At 42.0% G+C, this 21,232-nt stretch overlaps 1 protein-coding gene across 2 annotated transcripts; it reads right to left on the bottom strand.

The window, feature by feature from the left end:
- Positions 1 to 14,956: 14,956 nt before the first annotated feature.
- On the bottom strand, positions 14,957 to 20,460 carry LOC142730602 (phosphatidylinositol polyphosphate 5-phosphatase type IV-like). 2 transcript variants are annotated; one of them, XM_075849359.1, is made up of 12 exons: positions 19,859 to 20,460; positions 19,395 to 19,486; positions 19,049 to 19,173; positions 18,658 to 18,777; positions 17,609 to 17,704; positions 17,329 to 17,490; positions 17,038 to 17,153; positions 16,693 to 16,829; positions 16,379 to 16,503; positions 15,579 to 15,713; positions 15,374 to 15,459; positions 14,957 to 15,286 (listed from the first exon to the last, which is right to left on the bottom strand). In XM_075849359.1, the coding sequence occupies exons 1-9, from the start codon at positions 20,171 to 20,173 to the stop codon at positions 16,443 to 16,445; spliced, it is 1,224 nt and encodes a 407-aa protein (XP_075705474.1). In that variant the 5' UTR covers positions 20,174 to 20,460; the 3' UTR covers positions 14,957 to 15,286; positions 15,374 to 15,459; positions 15,579 to 15,713; positions 16,379 to 16,442. The 2 variants fall into 2 exon arrangements, with proteins under 2 accessions (XP_075705474.1, XP_075705473.1); XM_075849358.1 differs by having other exon boundaries at positions 14,959 to 15,286; positions 16,379 to 16,486; positions 19,859 to 20,458.
- Positions 20,461 to 21,232: the final 772 nt, after the last annotated feature.

Here is a 21,232-nt window from a genome sequence, read left to right as displayed (position 1 = left end):
CTGTTCGTACAGACGGTCCAACATGTGCATGGTGGAATTCCAGCGTGTTGGAACGTCGCAAATCAGGCTGTGTTCTGGGAGATTGTTTTGACGCTACAAGTCCAGGAGGGCGTGCTTAAATGCATACGAACGTCTAAAGCGAACGCAAACCCTCCTGGACGTGGCCAGCACACCCTTCAAACCAACATATGACTTTAAGAAGCGTGTTATGACCAGATTGATCACATGTGCCATGCAAGGAGCGTGTGTCAGGTGACCTAGACGCAGTGCAGCCACAACGTTCTTGCCGTTATCAGAGACAACATTGCCCAGTGTGAGTTTCAGAGGAGACAGCCAGCGTGCGATTTCCTCCTTGATGCACAGCAGCAGCTCCTGCCCTGTGTGGCTTTTCTCGCCCAGGCTCAGCAGGTGTAAGACAGCGTTGTGGCGCTTCACCTTGCACCTATGAAAAGAGGAGGGAGGAGGAGTGGAAGATACGCTGTGTCCTGTCGGGGACGGGAAGACCTCCAAGGAGGAAGGCAAGGAGGAGGAGTAGGAGGAGGAGGATGGTAGGCGCCTGGTGTCCGGAGTTGTACCAGAAAGATACAAGCGTGGAGGGTGGTAATGCCTGGCATTGCTGCGGTGGTGCATCGGACTGCAAAATATTGACCCAGTGGGCCGTGAAAGACATGTACTGTCCCTGCCCATAGTTGCTGCTCCACGTGTCGACGGTGGCATGTACCCTGCTGCACACGGATAATTGCAAGGACTGGCCCACCTTTTCCTCCACGTGCTTGTGCAAGGCAGGGACAGCTGTTTTGGAGAAGTGATGTCGGCTAGGTATTCGCCACCTAGGCTGAGCGCACGCCATCAATTGCTTGAAGCCGGCGGAGTTGACCAGGTGGTACGGCAGCGACTGCACCACCAACAACTTAGCCAGGTGTGAATTAAACCGCACGACAAGTGGATGACTGGGTATATATTGTTGCTTATTGGACAACGATTCCGTAATGGATAACTGACGGGACGTAGGAGGAGCACTAGATGCCAGTGATGATGATGATGACAACGACATGGTGGATAAGGCCTGGCTACTACTTAGATGACAGGGACTCGGAGCAGCAGCAGCAGCGGAAGAGGGGTCTTCATTAGATGTACATGATGGTGGGGCATGTTGATTGTCCCACATGGCCTTGTGATGCCGCTCCATGTGTTTACGTAGATCGGTAGTTCCTACATTGCTGCCCTGCCCAGGCCTTACTTTCTGCTTGCAGATACGGCACTGTGCCATGTTTTCGTCCTCCGGGAAGGTACAGAAAAATTGCCACACGGCAGAGTACCGTAAAGAGGTAGTACCACGTCCACCACCACCACCACCACCACAACAACCACCCGAGCTTGCCCCTTGTCTGGCAGGCTTTTTTCAGGAGCCTACACCAGCATCTGTGTCGCCGTCACCGGCTCCTGAGCTGACCCTACCGCTGCAACGTTTTGCAGATTGACTTCTGCCCCTACCTCGTCTTGGCTGTTTATCACGTCCAGTGCCGCCACTACTACCCTCCTTCTCTGACGCCGTCATCAGCTCGTCACCTGGTTCCCACGTCCTGTCTAAAACAACATCATCATCATTGCCTTCCTCATCATCCCCGCCACTTCTGTCACTGTGTTGTGAATGTGATGTGACATCATGGCGGGTTCCATGCCCCCCCTCATTACTGCGTCTGCCACTACAGCTACCACCACCAACACCCCCACTACCGCAGCTATGCGTCTCGGACACCGCTTCCACCTCCACCACCGCCGCAACACACTCCGTTGGCTGACTCGCGGAAAACAAATCATCATCATCACTATGTTGTTCAGTATCTTCCTTCGCACCCGAGGAGATGTCTCTTAGGACTCTCAGGAAAGATGGCTTCCCGCTAGGAAGGGGGAGCGAAGACATAAATGATGGAATGGAAACGCTAGAAATACCTATATTACTACTGTCACCGTGCCAAGGAACTGTAGAGGATCTGGAATCCAACGAAACCTGGCTTGAAGCCAGATCGTCAGAGTCTTCCTGCTGAGATGACCGCGAGCCAGCCAACCAGTCCACAATGGCCGTATTGTCTAAAGTAACCCGCCCACCGGAGGAGATGGACAAGTCTGGCTTGGTGATACTACTACCAGCAGGCACATGGCTGCTGCTACTAGTGGAACTGGGCACATGTCTTGTGCCACAAATGCTGGTACTGGGTCTGGCACCAACAGATCCAACATTTGAACTGGAAGAGGAGACGGCATGGGTGTTTTTTCCTCTACCCCGTCCTTTCACAACCTTTTTTTTCCCAGACATTTCAGAGCCCCTTCTAAAAGCGTATTCACACACTGACACTGGCTTGGCAAATGGCAATGAATGAGAATTTCTATCAGCCACGCCGCGGTGCACTCAGGGAATGCTGGGCGTTGTAGTACTACTAGGCTGCCTGTATCGCAAGTTGGATTGTTATTTATGTTAACGGCCGGGGATGAGCCCCTTCTAAAAGCGTATTCACACACTGGCTTGGCAAATGGCAATGAATGAGAATTTCTATCAGCCACGCCGCAGTGCACTCAGGGAATGCTGGGCCTTGTAGTACTACTACTACCACTACTACAAAGGCTGCCTGTATTGCAAGTTGGATGCAACGGGGATGAGCTCCTTATAAAAGCGTATTCACACACTGGCTGAGTAGTGAGTAGTGGATGAGCCCCTTCGATTTCTGAATTCCTGCCTTTTAGATTCCTAAAGCTTTCCCTTACTGCACAGAGATGCTATCCCTACAGCTCCTGTCTGTAAAATGGCCGCTGAGCTCCGTGCATAGACTTTTATTGCAGGCTTGAGCCCGCCCCTATGCTGCCTCCCGATTGGCTGGGAGAGCCGTTTGCAAGGCATTATGGGGTAGCCTGATGTCAGGTGATCTTGTGAAATCCTCCATTTTAGATGTAACATGTGGCAGGCGCCAAAATGTAGCCGGGTTCGGTCAAAACGAGTTCGGCCGAACCCGGTGAAGTTCGGATTCGCTGCGAACAGAACTTTTTCGGAAGTTCGGACCGAAATCGGGTTCGGTTGTCCCGGTTCGCTCATCTCTAGTTCTGGATAATGCAGCTGGAAACGAGATTTCCTAAAGGTTTAGAAAAGTGACTTACTAAATATCTATGAAATCTTATGTTCTGCATTAGAATATAGATATAACGATGTTTAGTAATGAATCACTGATCATATCATATGGATTCTCAGAAAGTTAACATTTAGCATTCAGGATTGGTTGGTTGGATTTTAACTACAAGCACCGACAAGGAAGTGTGGTGAGCCTGCTTACTCATTTTTCTTTTTTTCTACATGTTCCAGCTTGGCCCCTTCATCCGGGTCACTCCTAAGACCATTGCTGGCCCATTTGTTAAACTGTAAAGACAGGGAGCGACTTCACTGACGATGAAGAAGTGCTTAAGGGACGTACAAATGTCTTACGTCCTCATCATCCAATGGCTGCCACCAAACATTATATTCTTATGTATGAAGCCCACCAGCTTCATGAATTAACCCCTACCAGCCGCAGCCGTTTTTCGGATTTTCACTTTAGTACTCTCCTCCACCCATTCCAAAAGCCATAGCTTTTAAATTTTTCCACCGATATAGCCGTATAAAGGCAATTTTTTTTTTTGTAGATTTTCATGGCACTATTTATTGTACCATGTAATATAGTGGGAAACGAAAAATTTCAGTTGTGGAGTGGATTGGGAAAAAAATAGCGATTCCTCCATTGTTTGTGGAGTTTAGTTTTTACAGCGTTGACCGTGAGAGAACGAATATTATACTCCAGTCTTAATATACAGGTAGTTGTAGAAAGATGTGCCTAATATAATAAGAGTCGCAGAGGCCTATTATTAAATTCAGTGCATTTCTGGCTGTCCATGTATTTGCACCTTTTTTACACCAGTAAACTGACATAGAAAAGTTAATAAACTTCCCCCCGGTGTGTTGTGAAGGGTCCATTAAGTTAATTGAATACACGTATTGCATCCAATCACAGCACAGCTTTCTTTTATTCAGACGAGGTGTAGCATCCATGGCCACGGGCCGTCGGGGTTACTCACCTCCCGACGCCCGCAGCCATGGTTCCTAGGAGACGCCAGTGCTCACTTCCACTCCGTCATCATCATGAACTGCCATGATTTCCTGGTCTATAAGAAGGCCCCAGGCCCTCTGATCCTTGCCTGAGCGTTGTTAGTCTATTCCAGTCTGTCTCGCAAATAGTCCCTTAGTGTTTCCCCGTTCCAGTTGTTACCCGTGCCTTGTTACCCGTGCCCTGTTACCCGTTCCTGTATTCCGTATTGTTCTTGTTCCTGTGCCTACCAGTGTTGGAGTCGTGTCTACTGCACCTGCTGTCGTTTGCCACGTCCAGTGTCGTTTGCCACGTCCAGTGTCGTTTGCCACGTCCAGTGTCTTCTGCCACGTACAGTGTCTTCTACCACATCGTGTCTTCTGCCACGTCCAGTGTCCTCTGCTACATCGGATACTGCCCGCCACGTCTGGCGCTACCTGCCGCACCCGCCTCCGTCCATGCTGAAGCCACAGCCACCCTCTGGACTAGTTCAGGTACCCAAAGTGCCATGATTTCCTTGTCTATATGAAGGCCCCAGGCCTTCTGATCCTTGCCTGAGCGTTGTTAGTCTATCCCAGTCTGTCTCGCAAACGGTCCCTTAGTGTTTCCTCGTTCCAGTTGTTACCCGTGCCCTGTTACCTGTTCCTGTATTCCGTATTGTTCTTGTTCCTGTGCCTACCAGTTTTGTAGTCGTGTCTATTGCACCTGCTGTCGTTTGCCACGTCCAGTGTCGTTTGCCACGTCCAGTGTTGTTTGCCACGTCCGGTGTCTTCTGCCACGTCCAGTGTCTTCTGCTACATCGGATACTGCTCGCCACATCTGGCGCTACCTGCCGCACCAGCCTCCATCCGTGCTGAAGCCACAGCCACCGCCTGGACTAGTTCAGGTACCCAAGCATTGCTATCTGCTATTGACTTTCATATAGACTGTGACCTGGTCAGCTGCCTCCCCGCTACGGCAGAGCGGCCTAGTGGGTCCACATACCCTGTGACCGTGACACCAGGCTAAGAAATGAAAGCTGAGCTCTGATTGGTTGCTATGGGCAATAAGGACAGTTATACTGTTAGACAGTTTTGATCAATTTGCTGCACTAATGATACCAGTCACACTCATCGAATGATGTTTACGTTTTATTTAAGGTTTTTGTGGATCAAAATATAAGATGGTAAAGATGATGTTATACAAGATCCAGCAAAATATGTCCCAGTGTATACTGTAGTATCAGGAAGGGGTGGAAAATCTGTATTCCAGAGACACAGGAAGAGATGACATGTTCTCCTGTTCTGGGCCTGGTCTTCTGGGTGACATTGATGCCCCGATAACCACACTTATGTCTCGTCTGTGACAGATGTAGACATTTTATGTCTCGCATTGGAATACTTGTAAGATGGCGGGTTCTGCCATCGGTTGTTATTGGCATTGGTGTTGATGTCATGTTGATATCTGCTGACTTGTTCTGGGTGGAGAAGCACAAAATCTTATTAAATATGGATCATTCAGGCTGCATGACAAATATAGAGAGAGGACACATCTAGAGAAACTTACCTTTCTATCAGTAACATAGGCGGCTCCTCCGGTGACAGGGAGCGCTGTTCTCGCCACATGTACAACAGAATTGGTGTTTATGCTGCAAGAGAAATATTTGCTATTAATGCTCTACTAATGTGTGTTTCTTAGCAGGCACAAAATAGAGAAGATGTTTTAATGTGGATTTTCCCTAAATGGTCCTGGGGGTCATACTACGAACCTTAAAGATGGTTGATCCGAGTAGTCGGTTTGATCTTGAGCTGCGCTGCTCAGGATGTTATAGGAACTTTCTGATGTTCACAAAGGTTGGATTGTTGTTTTATCCACCTGAGGTGGTAAATGTTCCTTAGGAGTCCTGCAAGATGCCAAGTAATGTCAACGTGACTTTTCCTTAAAAAACAAATTATATAATATTACATAAATACTTTCAACTGGGACCCCCACTAATCCTGAGAATGGGGATCCTGAACTCCTCATTCATCCTTACTGCACCGCCCCCCCTCAAAGTGAGGAGGAGCTTGAATGGAGCAGCGGTCGAGTATGCACCCACCGCCCCATTTAATGTTTATGGGACTAAGAGGAACAATTCTAATATAGTAGAAAGGAAGACCTAAGAAGTGGATGAAGATTCTCACAAAAACATAATTACAATTACAATGCTCTTACCTTATGTGCTGTAAGGACATGTACAGAGGCAGCTAAGTTTTTTGGCACTTCCTCCTAATACCCATTAAATAGACCTTGCGGTCAAATCGTCCACCAGCCAAGGGGATGCTGGAATGAGAAATATATTGATGTAAGACATATGATAATGTTAGCAGGTAACCACACAATAATTGTTTAGCTTGGCATCATATAATCCTCCAGTGCTGTCACCCAGGTATACAGCCACCTGCCCCCTAGTGTGAGCTCTGGCTATAAGGCCCATGTAGTAATGGCGGCTACTGAGAGGATCATATCAACATGGAGGAAAGCATGACTTACTTATCTGAACCAGGCCTGAGCTTTACTTCAAAGATGCCATACACGGGTCGATGGTCTGATGTTTTTAAAAGAGGGCAAGAGTCGTATCTCAGGACTCGCACATCTCCCTCACATTGGCTCTTATACAACACCCTGTCCTGTAGAGGTCATGAAATAACATATCAGTGAAATCATATTATACATTTTTTATTTACTACATTGCATCATATAGATAAATTCTGGGCCCAATTTATTTAAATTGCCAAATATTAAGACTTTATTATCATTATATCATGGGTTAATGATGGGTAGCTGCTGTGGTGGTCCTTTATTTAGAGGATTTGTCTTTCTCTTGATCCACACAGCTTAAACTTACAAACCCGGGCGATACTTCATGGAATTTATTGTCTATTGTTTCTTTAGCTCTGAAGACCAAAAAAAAAAGATATCTTACCGTGTATGATGGAATTCCCTGCTTTTCTGATGTATCATAGGTGTCTGTGCCAATGTCAAACTTATAGGTAGGAAGGAATTCAATGGTGTTCTCCTTAAACCCTACAAATATGGACCCTTGAGTTGAAAGGACAAAAAAAAGTATTTGCATTAAAAACATGTGGAACTGATGATTGTAGGACTATATAGGAATGTGGTGAACATATCCACCATCATGACAGTGATTTGTATTGATCTGTTGAGGTGTATGTGGTAATGGCTGAGGAGTGATAGAGATCTGTCTACTAGTAACTGTACCGTTGTTCTTGGCGTCATTCAGATGGTCGTGTTTGAGGAGACTGGACATATCTCTTCCTTTGATGTTCTGCAGAAGAGATTCCACAGCTTTTTCTGTCCTCTTTTAGTTGGAAATTGAGATCCCCAAACCAAAAAACTCGATCAAAGCGGCTGGTGACGTCCACTGTAGAATCAAATAAACAGATGACACAATTAGACCACATGACTGCAATAGACTCGATGGAGATAAATAGAGAAATAAAGAAATCCAAAGGTTCAACCACATAAGTAATACTCACAGGCATTGGAGTTTATTATTTCCGGAATAATTTGAGGCAGACGGAGACCCTCGGTTATGGTCTTGTAGTCCTTGATCCTTTTTTGACTGCCCCAACAGCCAACAAAACATATGCATATTAGTAAATGAGACCTCCTGGAATTGGGACAACCACCACATTTTCATTTTCTTTGACAATATAATCTAGGTTTCTTTATCTGATCTGATCTAGGTTTCTACTTCTTAGGTTGTGTGGTCTGCAAATATTTTATAGTTAAATGGGAATTCCATCTAAATTCATCTTTTGACATTTCAGAAGAGGAGACTGGTGGAGTTCCATGATCTGGTTCTCAGTCGCACTGATATTTCTGGTACTCTATATCTAAGACACAATAATGTTTTTGATAGAGGATAATGAATTTCTATAGCGGTCTGTAGAGGACATTAGGCCGTTTATCCATCCACTATTACTCTCCTCTCATTACATAGAATAAGTTTGATGGATTAGAAAAAGTTTGAACAAATGGCCGAAGAACCTTTCATTTTGCACCCAAACAATAATAGTACAGATCTCTTCATATTATATAATATATTTCAGTTTATTATTAAACAGCAGCACTTTTATACACAGTAAAACTGTACATAGTCACATATTAAAATCGGACATACTTACATTTGATATGGGAATTAATAAACAGGAAAGATGTTCCAAAGACGGTGAAGGCAACACCCAAAGCTCCTTTAGTTTTTACATGGTGGAATAGCCTGGTTGTAACATGGGTGTGCTCTACCTCTGTATAAGAAACACAAGGAGAAGGGTCAGTGGTAATAGTACAACATGCATCAATGATACAGAGATCATTTCCTCCTAAACGCTGGATTTATTACTAAACATTATATTACACTTTGTAACTGTGGAATCAGCTCTCAGATCTCCAATACTCCATATAGTGAAGAATCTGAGAGTGGAGCTGTCAGGCGTCTAATTCTAATGACTAAATGAGATGTAAAAACACAATAGTTTATTCCTATAATCAGGACACAGAATGTAGATGTAAGAAAGTAAATCACACCTGAGCAGAACCAGATCAGTTCCCGTCTAATAAAGATGGTGAGATACAGGACTCCGAGCCCGGATGAGTGGTATAGCACGTAGTGCGAACCAAGGGTCTCCTGTAATTTTATCTCCCATTTCCGCCTACAAGAAAACACAATTACATTTATTTATATATTAATAAATGACGCCAGATTAAGATCCTCAATTTATCTGTTAAACAATCCATAGTATGGCCTCTGAGGTTAAATAGGAAAAGTAGAGAGTGATCCTACAATAAGTAGAGAATCGAGAGAGAATATAGGCTGTTGTAAGACGACTGAGAAGACTTACCTGTTTGGACATCCTATGGACATCCATGCAGTTTGGGGAATTTTGCTGTGAAGTGTTGTCCTGGTATAATTCGGGCACCCTCGCTTCCAGCAGATATGTTTGGGCCCTCCCCTTCCTGTTTCCCTAATTTTAGCGCCTTGATAAATCGCCACTTGAAACAGAAGAAATGTTCCCCTCGGGCCGGCACAACTGCATATATTTTTTTCCTGACTTATTGGAGCCATAACTAATTTTATTTATTCATAAACGTATTGGTATGTGGGCTGATTTTTGCGGGAGGAGCTGTAGTTATTATTGGTACCATTTTGGTGTACATGCAACTTTTTGATCACTTGTTATCCTTTTTTGGGGAGGCAAGGTGATCAAAAAACAGCAAATTCTGCCATAGTTTTTTTAGGTTTTTTTAATACAGCGTTCACCATGCGTTATAAATTACATGTTACCTTTATTCTGCGGGTTAGTCCGATTCCGGCGATACCTAATTTATAGAACTTTTCTATGTTTTACATCTTTTCACACAATAAAATTACTTTCACTGTTCATATTGTAAATTCATATGGTCACCGGAAGACGCAACCAAATGTCGTTCAAGAGCACAATGACATCTTATCTATGGAGACTTAACTTGTTTCCTGATGAGCTGATAGGAGATCCGTGGGGATTGTGTCACCCTAGCGGCTTCCCTGCTTAATGTGTTTGTCTCCGCTTGTAAAGAGAGTCCAAAATTAAATTTTATGGAACTGAAGTTTAACCCCTTAAGGACGCAGCCTAGTTTGGGCCTTAAGGCTCAGAGTCCATTTTTCAAATCTGACATATTTCACTTTATGTGGTAATAACATCGCAATGCTTAAACCTATCCAAGCGATTCTGAGATTGTTTTCTCATGACACATTGGGCTTTATGTTAGTGGTGAAATTTGGACGATATATTCAGTGTTTATTGGTGAAAAATTGCAAAATTTAGAGAAAATTTATAAAAAATAGCATTTTTCAGAATTTAAGTGCATCTGCTTGTAAAACAGATGGTTATACCACTTAAAATAGTTACTAGTTCACATTTCCCATATGTCTACTTTAGATTGGCATTGTTTTTTGAACATTCTTTTATTTTTCTTGGACGTTAGAAGGCTTAGAACATAAATTTCTCATATTTTTAAGAAAATTTCAAAAGGCTTTTTTTTTTTAAGGTACCTGTTCGGTTTCGAAGTGGCTTTGAGGGGCCTGTGTATTAGAAACCCCCATAAAACACCCCATTTTGAAAACTAGACCCCTCAAAGTATTCAAAACAGCATTTAGAAAGTGTATTTAACCCTTTAGGCATTTGACAGAAATTAAAGCAAAGTGGAGGTGAAATTTGCACATTTCATTTTTCTTGCTGAATTTCAGTTGTATTCAATTTTTTTCTGTAACACAGAAGGTTTTACCAGAGAAACACTACTAAATATGTATTGCCCAGATTCTGCAGTTTTTAGAAATGTCCCACATGTGGCCCTACTGCGCTCGTGCACTAAAACACAAGCCCTAGAAGCAAAGAAGCACCTAGTGCATTTTGAGGCCTCTTTTTTATTAGAATATATTTTAGGCAGCATGCCTGGTTTGAAGAGGTGTTGAGGTACCAAAACAGTAGGAATCCCCCAAAAGTGACCCCATTTCGGAAACTACACCCATCAAGAAATTAATTTATGGTTGTTGTTACCATTTTGACCCCACAGTTTTTACACGGCACGTATTTGAATTGGGCTGTGACTTTTAAAAAATGAAATTTTTTCCAATAAAATTTAATTTTTCATCAAAATTTCTTATTTTCACAGGGAACAAAATACCCCATTTTGTTGCCCAATTTCTACTGAGGGCAGCAATACCCCATTTGTGGCGATAAACTGCCGTTTGGGCCCATGGGAGGCCTCAGAAGGGAAGAAGCGCTGTGTGTTCTTCGGAGTTCAGATTTTGCTGAATTGGTTTTCGGGTGCCATGTCGCATTTGCAGAGCCCCAGAGGTATCAAATCAATGGAAACCCACCAGAAGTGACCCCATTTTGGAAACTACACCACTCAAGGAATTAATTTATGGGTAATGTGAATATTTAGACCCCATAGTTTCTTCACAGAACTTATTTGAATTGGGCTGGGAATTAAAAAAAATAATATTTTTTTCCAATTATATGTAGTTTTAGCTCAAAATTTCTTATTTTCACAAGAAATAAAATACTCCATTTTGTTGCCCAATTTGTCCTGAGTGCAGCAATACCCCATTTGTGGTGATAAACTGCCGTTTGGGTCCATAGGAGGGCTCAGAAGGAAAAGAGCGCTATTTGTTCTTTGGAGTCCAGATTTTGCTGGATTGGATTTCAGGTGCCATGTGGCATTTGCAGAGCCCCAGAGGTATCAAAGCAATGGAAAACCACCAGAAGTGACCCCATTTTGGAAACTACACCCCTCAAGGAATTCATTTATGGGTAATGTGACCATTTAGACCCCATAGTTTCTTCACAGAACTTATTTGAATTGGGCTGGGAATTAAAACAAAATTACTTTTTTCCCAATAATATGTAGTTTTAGCTAAAAATTTCTTATTTTCACAAGCAAAAAAAAAGTATCCATTTTGTTGCCAAATTTGTTCTGAGTGTGGCAATATCCCATTTGTGGTGATAAACTGCTGTTTGGGCCCATGGGAGGGCTCAGAAGGAAAGGACCACCATTTGGCCTACTGGGGATTTTCTGGTGCGAAGTCATGTATGCAGAAGCCCCTGAGGTACCAGTACAGTTGAAACCCCCGAGAAGTGACCCCGTTTTAAAAACGACACCCTTAAGGCATTCTTCTAGAGGTGTAGTGAGCATTTTGACCGGAGACATACACCCCATAAACTGTAATGTGGGTTCTTACGGGTATGGCAATACCCTACATGTGGCTGTTATCTGCTGCCTGGACACACAGCAGGGCTCAGAAGGGAAAGATGAGGGGGATAAGCTGTGCGGAGTGCATCAGGGTAAGTAAAACTGGGGTAGATTAAAAATCAAGGGCTGTATGATACATTTTAAAACACTCTTTCATACAGAGCCTTAGTTTTTCGGGACACGTCACATTGATATATTGTGTCCTCCCTTACCCCCTTCTTGACTTTGCACCTCTTTTGACTTTTTCCCTTCTTGCCAGTTTGGGGAACTTCTCCTGGAAAGTGTTGCCCTGGTACGATGCGTGTGGCCTCGCTTGCAGAAGTACTGGGTCCCCCCTCCCTTCCTGGTCCCTAAAAATTAGTTTCTTGATAACCACCTCTTGAAATTCCAGGAAAGTTCCCCTCTGGGCTGTACATCGACGTAGCACGTACGCATTGTATAATGCCATCTGTATGATGTGCACGGCCAGGTTCTTATACCACACCGCATGGCGCTGTAGGGCTTCAGGGCTTGATCTGACAAGTCCACCGCTCCCATGTACCTATTGTAGTCCAGGATTCAGTCTGGTTTGGGGGTCTCTGTACTGGTACCTCGTACAGGTACATGGGTACTGGTGTGGGCATGTATTGTTGTCAATACAAGGATATCTCTCTTGTCTTGTACTTGACACACAATCTGTTGCTGCTGGATTGTGCCTTGCTCTCACCCCTTCTGGGTGTTTGCCAAGCAGAGTCTTAGGGAGGCCTCTCAGATTTCTTCTAGCGGTGCCGCATGCCGCAGGACTTCTGGAAGCGAGGCACTTGAAGAGTGGGATGCTGGTATAAAAATTATCCAGGTAGAGTTGGTAACCCTGGTCCAGCAGTGGGTGGACCAAATCCCAAAAATGTTTGCATTAAAAAAAGGGGGGGGGGGCATTCTGGGGGCTGAATACTGGTGTCCTTCCCTTCATATATCCTAAATTTGTACGTATACCCTGATGCACTCTCGCACAGCTTATACATCTTCACGCCATACCTTGCCCTCTTACCCGGCAGGTACTGGCGGAATTGAAGCTTCCCTTTAAAATGTACCAAGGACTCATCAATATAAATACACTTCTCGGGGGTGTATGCTTGGGAAAACCGGTCACTGAAACGGTCTAATAGGGGTTTCTGTTTATACAAACGGTCAAAACTGGGGTCATCTCAGGGTGGGCACGGCTCATTATCAGTATAATGTAAGAAGCGAAGTATTGACTCATTTAATTTTTTTTTTAGGTTACAGTTCAGTTTTAAAGTTGCTTTGAGGGGCCTATATATTATAAACCCCTATCAAACACCCCATTTCAGAAACTAGACCCCTCAAAGTATTCACAACAGCATATAGAACGTTTATGAACCCTTTAGGTGTTTCACAGGAATTTAGAGCAAAGTAGAGGTGAAATTTGCATTTTTATTTTATTTTGTCAGAAAATCCTTTTTATACCATTTTTTTTTATAACACAAAAGGATTTATCAGAGAAACGCAACTTAATACTTATTGCCCAGATTCTGCAGTTTTGAGAAATATCCCACATGTGGCCCTAGTGCGGTAATGGACTGAAGCACCGGCCTCCGAAGTAAAGGAGCACATAGAGGATTATGTGGCCTCCTTTTTATTAGGCACCATGTCCGGTTTGAAGAGGTCTTGTGGTGCCAAAACAGTAGAAAACCGCCAAAAGTGACCCCATTTTGGAAACTAGACCCCTTGAGGAATCCATTGTAGTTTTCTTGGGGTGCATGCGGCTTTTTGATCAGTTTTTATTCTATTTTTAGGTGGCGTGGTGACTAAAAAACAGCAATTGTACGATTGTTTTTTTTTCGTTTTTTTTTACAGCGTTCACCGTGCGCTATAAATGACATATTCACTTTATTCTGCGTGGCGATACGATTACGGCGATACCAGATGTTTATAGTTTTTTTAATGTCTTATGGCGTTTGCACAATAAAATGCGAATTGTAAACAATCATTCACTTTTTGTGTTACCTTATTCTAAGAGCCATAACTGTTTTATTTTTCAATCAATAAAGCCGTGCGAGGACTTATTTTTTGCGTAACAAACTGTAGTTTCCATAAATACCATTTTTAGGTACATGCGACTTTTTGATTTTTTTTTTATTCCAGTTTTTGGGAGGTGAAGTGACCAAACAATTGTGATTCTGGTACGGTTTATTATTATTTTCTTTTACGGCGTTCACCACGCGGGATAAATAACGAAATAATTTTGTAGTTCAGGCCGTTACGGACGCGGCGATACCAATTATGTACAGTTTATTTGTTTGTTTATATATTTTTATTAATAATAAAGGACTGATAAGGGAAAAAGGGGGATTTTTACTTTTATTACTTTTAAAACTTTTATTTAGTAAATGCGTAGTGCAGTGTATTAGAGCAGTCAGCTACTCACTGACAGGACCCACTAGGCTTCCGTCGATGGCATAGCCGGACGCCATTGTTAGGAGTCCGGTAGCCATAGTCACCATCGCCGGCCGCTATCGTGTAGCAGGCCTGCGATGGTAGCTTAACCCCTAAAAAGCCACGTTCAGTATTGAACGCGGCTTTTAAGGGGTTAATCAGCGGTGACACAGCGATCGGTCCCCGCTGTAGGAGCTGCGGCAACTGCTGTACGAGACAGCAGCTGTCACAGCTCCTGCATGTGTCGGGAAGACGGCCGAAATGGCCGTTACTCCCGCGACTTAATATTCCGTCGCTGAGCGCGAACGGGATGGGATGGTCAGCACAACGGAATATTACGTCGCTGAGCGTTAAGGGGTTAAACAACTATCAAATATATCACTGTTTTACATCTCCTGTCACTTTTTTTCCAACATATGATCTAATCCAGTACATATGGCGGCACGTTCCATACTCTCTCTCTTGTGTACATATGATACAATGTCCTGTCACCTACCACTGGATTAAACGCGATGTCACACAAATAGCGCTGTGAAGAGTCGGTTAAGTGAATTGTATACTCCGTGGTAAGTTGCAGCCGGGCACTGAACACACTAATAAATACCAGTCACACTTATGGATTGATGTTAAATATTTATTTATGGTTTTTGTTGATCAAAATATATAATGGTAAAGATGATGTTATACAAGATCCAGCAAAAACAATGGAAGATGTCACAGTATATACTGTAATGTCAGTAAGGGGTGGTAAATCTGTATTCCAGAGACACAGGAAGAGATGACATGTTCTCCTGTTCTGGGCCTGGTCTTCTGGGTGACATTGATGCCCCGATAACCACACTGATGTCTCTTCTGTGACAGATGTAGACAATTTTAAGTCTCGCCATTGGGATACTTGTAAGATGGCGGGTTCTGCCCTTGGTTGTTATTGGCATTGATGTTGATGTTCTGTTGATATCTGCTGACTTGCTCTGGGGGGAGAAGCGCACAACCCTATTAAATATTCATTATTCAGGCTGCTTAACAAATATAGAGAGGACATATCTAGAGGAACTTACCTTTCTTTCTATCAGCAACGATGGCGGCTCCTCCGGTGACAGGGAGCGCTGTTCTCGCCAGATATACTGCGGAATTGATGTTTATGCTGCAAGAGAAATATTTGCTATTAATGCTCTACTAATGTGTGTTTCTTAGCAGGCACAAAATATAGAAGATGTTTTATTGCAGATTTTCCTATTAGATCCTGGGGGTTACACTACAAACCTTGAAGATGGTTGATCCAAGCGGTGGGTTTGATCTAAAGCTGCGCTGTTCAGGATGTTACAGGAACTTTCTGATGTTCACAAAGGTGGAATCATTGTTTTATGCACCTGAGATGGTAAATGTTCCTTAGGAGTCCTGCAAGATGCCAAGTAATGTCTAACATCAATAACAATGTTCCTTGTATCTATCATGTTTGCTTAGACGCTAATGCACCATAAAATACAGTTTATCCATCCATCCTAGTGGCAGGATTCTTTAAGACACTTCAAATGGGGACATTTTTTAACTTTTCTATGCCAGTTTTTTTTACGTAGAAAAGTTATAAACGGAACAAAAGTCACAATTTGCGGTAAAAATTGTGATCTGTGTAGTTTCTGCGCTTACGGCACTTTTCTAAAAAGTGGACAGAGAGTAGCTGGAGGAGCAGAGCCATCAGGGCCGACACATTTATGATAATAACATGTATTATTAGTTATTAAGGTGCGGGCGTTTTCATAAATTAGGCACATTTTGTTTACGTTTTTTTTATATTAAGACCGGTTTAAGAAACATCAGTCTTAATAAATTCCCACCAATCTATTATACTATATACATGCTTACAGTTTTCCTCTAAAACCCACAACCTTCATTTAGAAATTAAAAAAATATCTGAAAACAAGAAAATTTAACTAGAAGATAGAATGACTTATTTACAATTTCTTTATGTTGGTTGATAAATTAAATTACAGATTCAGAGGAAGACTTAAGAGATGGAAGAACATTCTCACAGCAAACATACTAGACAAGTACAATGTTCTCACCTTATGTGCTGTCAGGACATGAACAGACGCAGCTACTTTTTTTGTCCTAACCTCCTAATGCCCTTCAAATAGATCTTGCGGTCAAAGCTTCCACCAGCCAATGGGATGCTGGAATGAGAAATATACTGATGTAAGACATATGATAATGTTAGCGGGTAACCACACAATAATTGTTTAGTTTCACCTCCTATATTACTCCAGTACTGTCACCCAGGTATACAGCCACCTGCCCCAAAGTGTGAGCTCTGCTATAAGGCCCATGTAGTAATGGCGGCTACTGAAAGGATCTTACCAACAACATGAACATGACTTACTTATCTGAACCAGGTCTGAGCTTTACTTCAAAGATGCCAAAAACGGGTCGGTGGTCTGAGGTCTTCAAAACAGGGCATGAGTCGTATCTCAGGACTCGCACATCTCCCTCGTATTGGCTCTTAAACAACACCCTGTCCTGTAGAGGTCATGAAAATAACAAATATCATCAGTGCAATCATATTATCATTTATTTATAAACCTCATAGCATCATAGACTGAACATTTCGGCCTATTTTATTTAAGTAATATAAATTTTGAGACTTTCTTGCATTTAAGGTTTGAAAATCTATCCATGACATCTATTGTTTCTTTAGCTCTGTAGACCTGGAAATAAGATATCTTACCGTATATGATGGAATTCTCTGCTTTTCTGATGTATCGTAGGTGTCTGTGCCAATGTCGAACTTGTATGTAGGAAGGAATTCAATGGTGTGCTCCTTAAACCCTACAAATATGGACCCTTAAGTTAAAAGAAAAAAAAACATGTCAGTATTAAAAACATGTGCAAGAGATGTAGGACTATATAAGAATGTGGTGAACATCTGAACCATCATGACAGTGATTTGTATTGATCTGTTGAGGTGTATGTGGTAATGGCTGAGGAGTGATAGAGATCTGTCTACTAGTAACTGTACCGTTGTTCTTGGCGTCATTCAGATGGTCGTGTTTGAGGAGACTGGACATATCTCTTCCTTTAATGTTTTTCAGAAGAGATTCCACGTTTTTTCTGTCCTCTTTTAGTTGAAAATTGAGGTCCCCAAACCAAAAAACCCGATCAAAGCGGCTGGTGACGTCCACTGTAGAATGAAAAAAACACAGGACACAATTAGACCACGTGATTGCATTAGACTCAATGGAGATAAATAGATAAAGGAATCGATAGATAAAGGAATCAACCACATAAGTAATACTCACAGGCATTGGAGTTTATTCTTTCCGGAATAATTTGAGGCAGACGGAGACCCTCGGTGATGGTTTTATAGTCCTGGATCCTCTTGTAGACTGCCCCAACTGCCAACCAAAAATATACATATCAGTAAATATGACCCCCTGGAATTTAGGACAACCACCATATTTAAGTTTTCTCTGACAATAGGTTTCTTTATCATATATTATCTAGGTATCACATCTACTTCTTGGGCTGTGTAGTCTGAATGTTCCCTCAACAATTAATTTTCTGCAAATAGTATTTATTTGAATAGGATTTCTATTGACATTTTAGAAGATGAGACTGGTGGAGTTCCATGATGTGGGTCCGCACTCTGTACACCAGACACACTGATATTTCTGTTACTGTAAATCTAAGACACAATCATTTTCTTGACAGAGGATAAAGTATTTCTATTAGGGTATGTGCACACGATAACGTCAGTTATGGCTGAAATTACGGAGCTGTTTTCAGGAGAAAACAGCTCCTGCATTTCAGACGTAATTGCTCGTACTCGCATTTTGCGAGGCGTCAATTACGGACGTAATTTGGAGCTGTTCTTCATTGGATTCAATGAAAAACGGCTCCAATTACGTCCCAAGAAGTGTCCTGCACTTCTTTGACGAGGCTGTTATTTTAAAATTACAGGTCGTCGGCACAGTACATCGGCAAACCCATTGAAATGAATGGGCAGATGTTTGCCGACGTATTCAAGGCTTTTTTTTCAGACGTATTTTGAGGCGTAAAACGCCTCCAATACGTCTGAAAATAGGTTGTATGAACCCAGCCTAATAGTCTGTAAAGGACATTAGGCCGTTAATCCTTCCACTATTACTTGTCTCTCATTACAAAGAATAAGTTTGATGGATTAGAAGAAGTTTGACCAAATAAGGAAGAACCTTTAATTTTGCACCAAAACATTAATAGTACAGATCTTTTCATATCATCTCATATATTATAGTTTTTTATGAAACAGCAGCACTTTTATACACAGTAAAACTGTACATAGTCACATATTAATAACAGACATACTTACATCTCATATGGGAATTAATAAACAGGAATGATGTCCCAAAGACAGTGAAGGCAACACCCAAGGCTCCTTTAGTTTTTACATGGTGGAATAGCCTGGTTGTTACATGGGTGTGCTCTACCTCTGTATAAGAAACACAAGGAGAAGGGTCAGTGGTAATAGTACAACATGCAACAATGATACAGAGATATTTTCCTATTAAACGCTGGAAATATTACTACAACATCATTTCACACTTCGTAACTGTGGAGTAAACTCTCAGATCTCCAATACTCCACAGTGAAGAATCTGAGAGTTGGGTTCTCAGACATCTAGTTCTAATGACTAAATAATAAGTTCCAACTAATGACTTCAGTTAGGACTTATTATGTAGGTGTAAGAAAGTCAATCTTACCTGAGCAGAACCAGATCAGCTCCCGTCGAATAAAGATGGTGAGATACAAGACTCCGAGCCCGGATGAGTGGTATAGCACGTAGTGCGGACCAAGGGTCTCTTGTAATTTTCTCTCCCATTCCCGTCTACAAGAAGAAACAATTTCAAGTTTACATATTAATAAATGACACCAGATTAAAATACTCAACTCATCTATTAAACAATCAATATTATAACCTCTGGGGTTAAATAGGAAAATTAAGGAGCGATCCTATACTAGGTAGAAGGTCGAGAGAGAATTTCAATCAGCCGACCTGTAGTCCATCTGCAGACATAGACTGTTGTAAGACAACCTGAGAAGACTTACCTGTTTGGACATCCTTCCTGAACGCCAATTACATAAATGTCTTTGGTGTCATCTGATGGCAACAGCAGATCCTCTAGATTTTGTGGGAACTCCTGCTCAAAATATGAAGATATTAATAATGTATACACAGAGCACCAACCAAACTGACATCTTCTATATCGCCTACAAAAAATTCTATCTGATCGAATTGGATTTTAGTCTTTATAGACGATGGCCAGGGCTGCAGTCTTAGGATCGGAGGTATTGCCATTCCAAAGACATAGGTTATTAGTTTGACAGTTTGCAGTGTGTGCAGCAACAGTGATTGGCCCAAATGTTTAGAAAATGTGGGCCTAGGGTAGGATATAATATGTCTATGTGATATCCAACTGCAAACTAAAGACACATTGTTACTGACCCAATTTATCCAACTGTAGATCAGACACACTGATGGGTCACAATAGATATTGTACATTACTTCTCACCTTCCCCTCCATATTCCAGGTGGCAACGTATAATCTCAGCCGTCTATTTGGGAAACAGCGATCCAGTTCTTTAGCGCCAATCACAGCGCTGCTGCCCAAGCTCCTGATTGCGCTCTTCTTGGTGTTCTTTGAGCCAATGTCACAAGATTTGCTGTGACTTGGATCGCTGCATTTTTCGGCTGCCATATCTTTGATGATAGAAAACTTCTGGAGCGAGATGTTAGGCTCTTCCATAGTTGGTATCTCTTTCATCAGATTTCCTTTATCAGGAATCTGAGAGACATGATATTTTTTTGTTTTTCTCCAAAAGGGCATGGTTGTTTAATGCCCCGGGTGCAAAACTGTACCAATGTCCGTGGTAGAAAACCAGGAGGCAGTAAAGATCGAATTTAACTAATCGCCTCTTGTTCTCTGAAAATAGGACAAATCGCTGACCGTAAAAGCAACACAGTAAGTAACACAGTGTCAATCCAACAGCAAGATCTAGAATGACCAGAGAAAGAAATAGTTAGCGAAAAAACTCTGAGGGAACCAGCTGGAGAAATTAGTTATAAAAGCGGCATTCCAAGTACAGGATCTGGTCAATCAGAAGTGTTTGAAGATCACATTGCTTGGGGTCTTGGGGCTTGGACCACCTGTGAATGACATTGCTTGGGGTCTGGATGTTGGAACAATGTATTGGTTGTTGAATTGACACTGTATGACATTTCCGGGGTTTATGTAATTATTATATGAGATACTAACCATAATTTAGAACCTCTGTAATTTGTTATAGACAATATTACATTATATATATATTAATGAATGAATGAATTAATTAATTAAAAATGACAATTGCTATTGAGGATACAGTATTAAATCACTTCCCTAATATTTTTATACTAGTAATTATTAATAATAATAGTGTATTTTACATAAGTAGAGAACCTAAAATGCATGATTAGTAATTCCCTAGTAAATATTTATTATGAGAATTACTCCTATTATAAACTAATAATAAGTTCTCAGGGCTGCGGGACATTCACATTCCCTTTCTTTGTGGTTGCTTTATCAATTTACCAGCAGAATACAGATGCCAATTTCAGTCTGCAAGCTGCATTCTGTCTATGGAGCAGAAGTCACAGGCCGCCATATTGCCATTTAGCAACTTCTTAGTAAATTTGTATAAGTATTCCAAATATAAACTAAACTTTAAATGGCAGACACAGCAGAATTATACCGAAGAATAGAATATTCATAAAGAAACTGATAGATGAGACTCATCTAGAGACGTAGCGCTGATAGAGTACTTACCGGTCACATCCAACTGATGAGTGATAGATCTGTGGCCAGCACCATAGTATATACCTACACTCTGTGACATCACAATAGCTG

The sequence above is a fragment of the Rhinoderma darwinii genome, unplaced genomic scaffold (assembly GCF_050947455.1).
Source record: "Rhinoderma darwinii isolate aRhiDar2 unplaced genomic scaffold, aRhiDar2.hap1 Scaffold_76, whole genome shotgun sequence".
Taxonomy (NCBI): Eukaryota; Metazoa; Chordata; class Amphibia; order Anura; family Rhinodermatidae; genus Rhinoderma; species Rhinoderma darwinii.
Note: the sequence above shows the minus strand (reverse complement) of the source record. Positions and strands in the feature narration are given on the sequence as shown.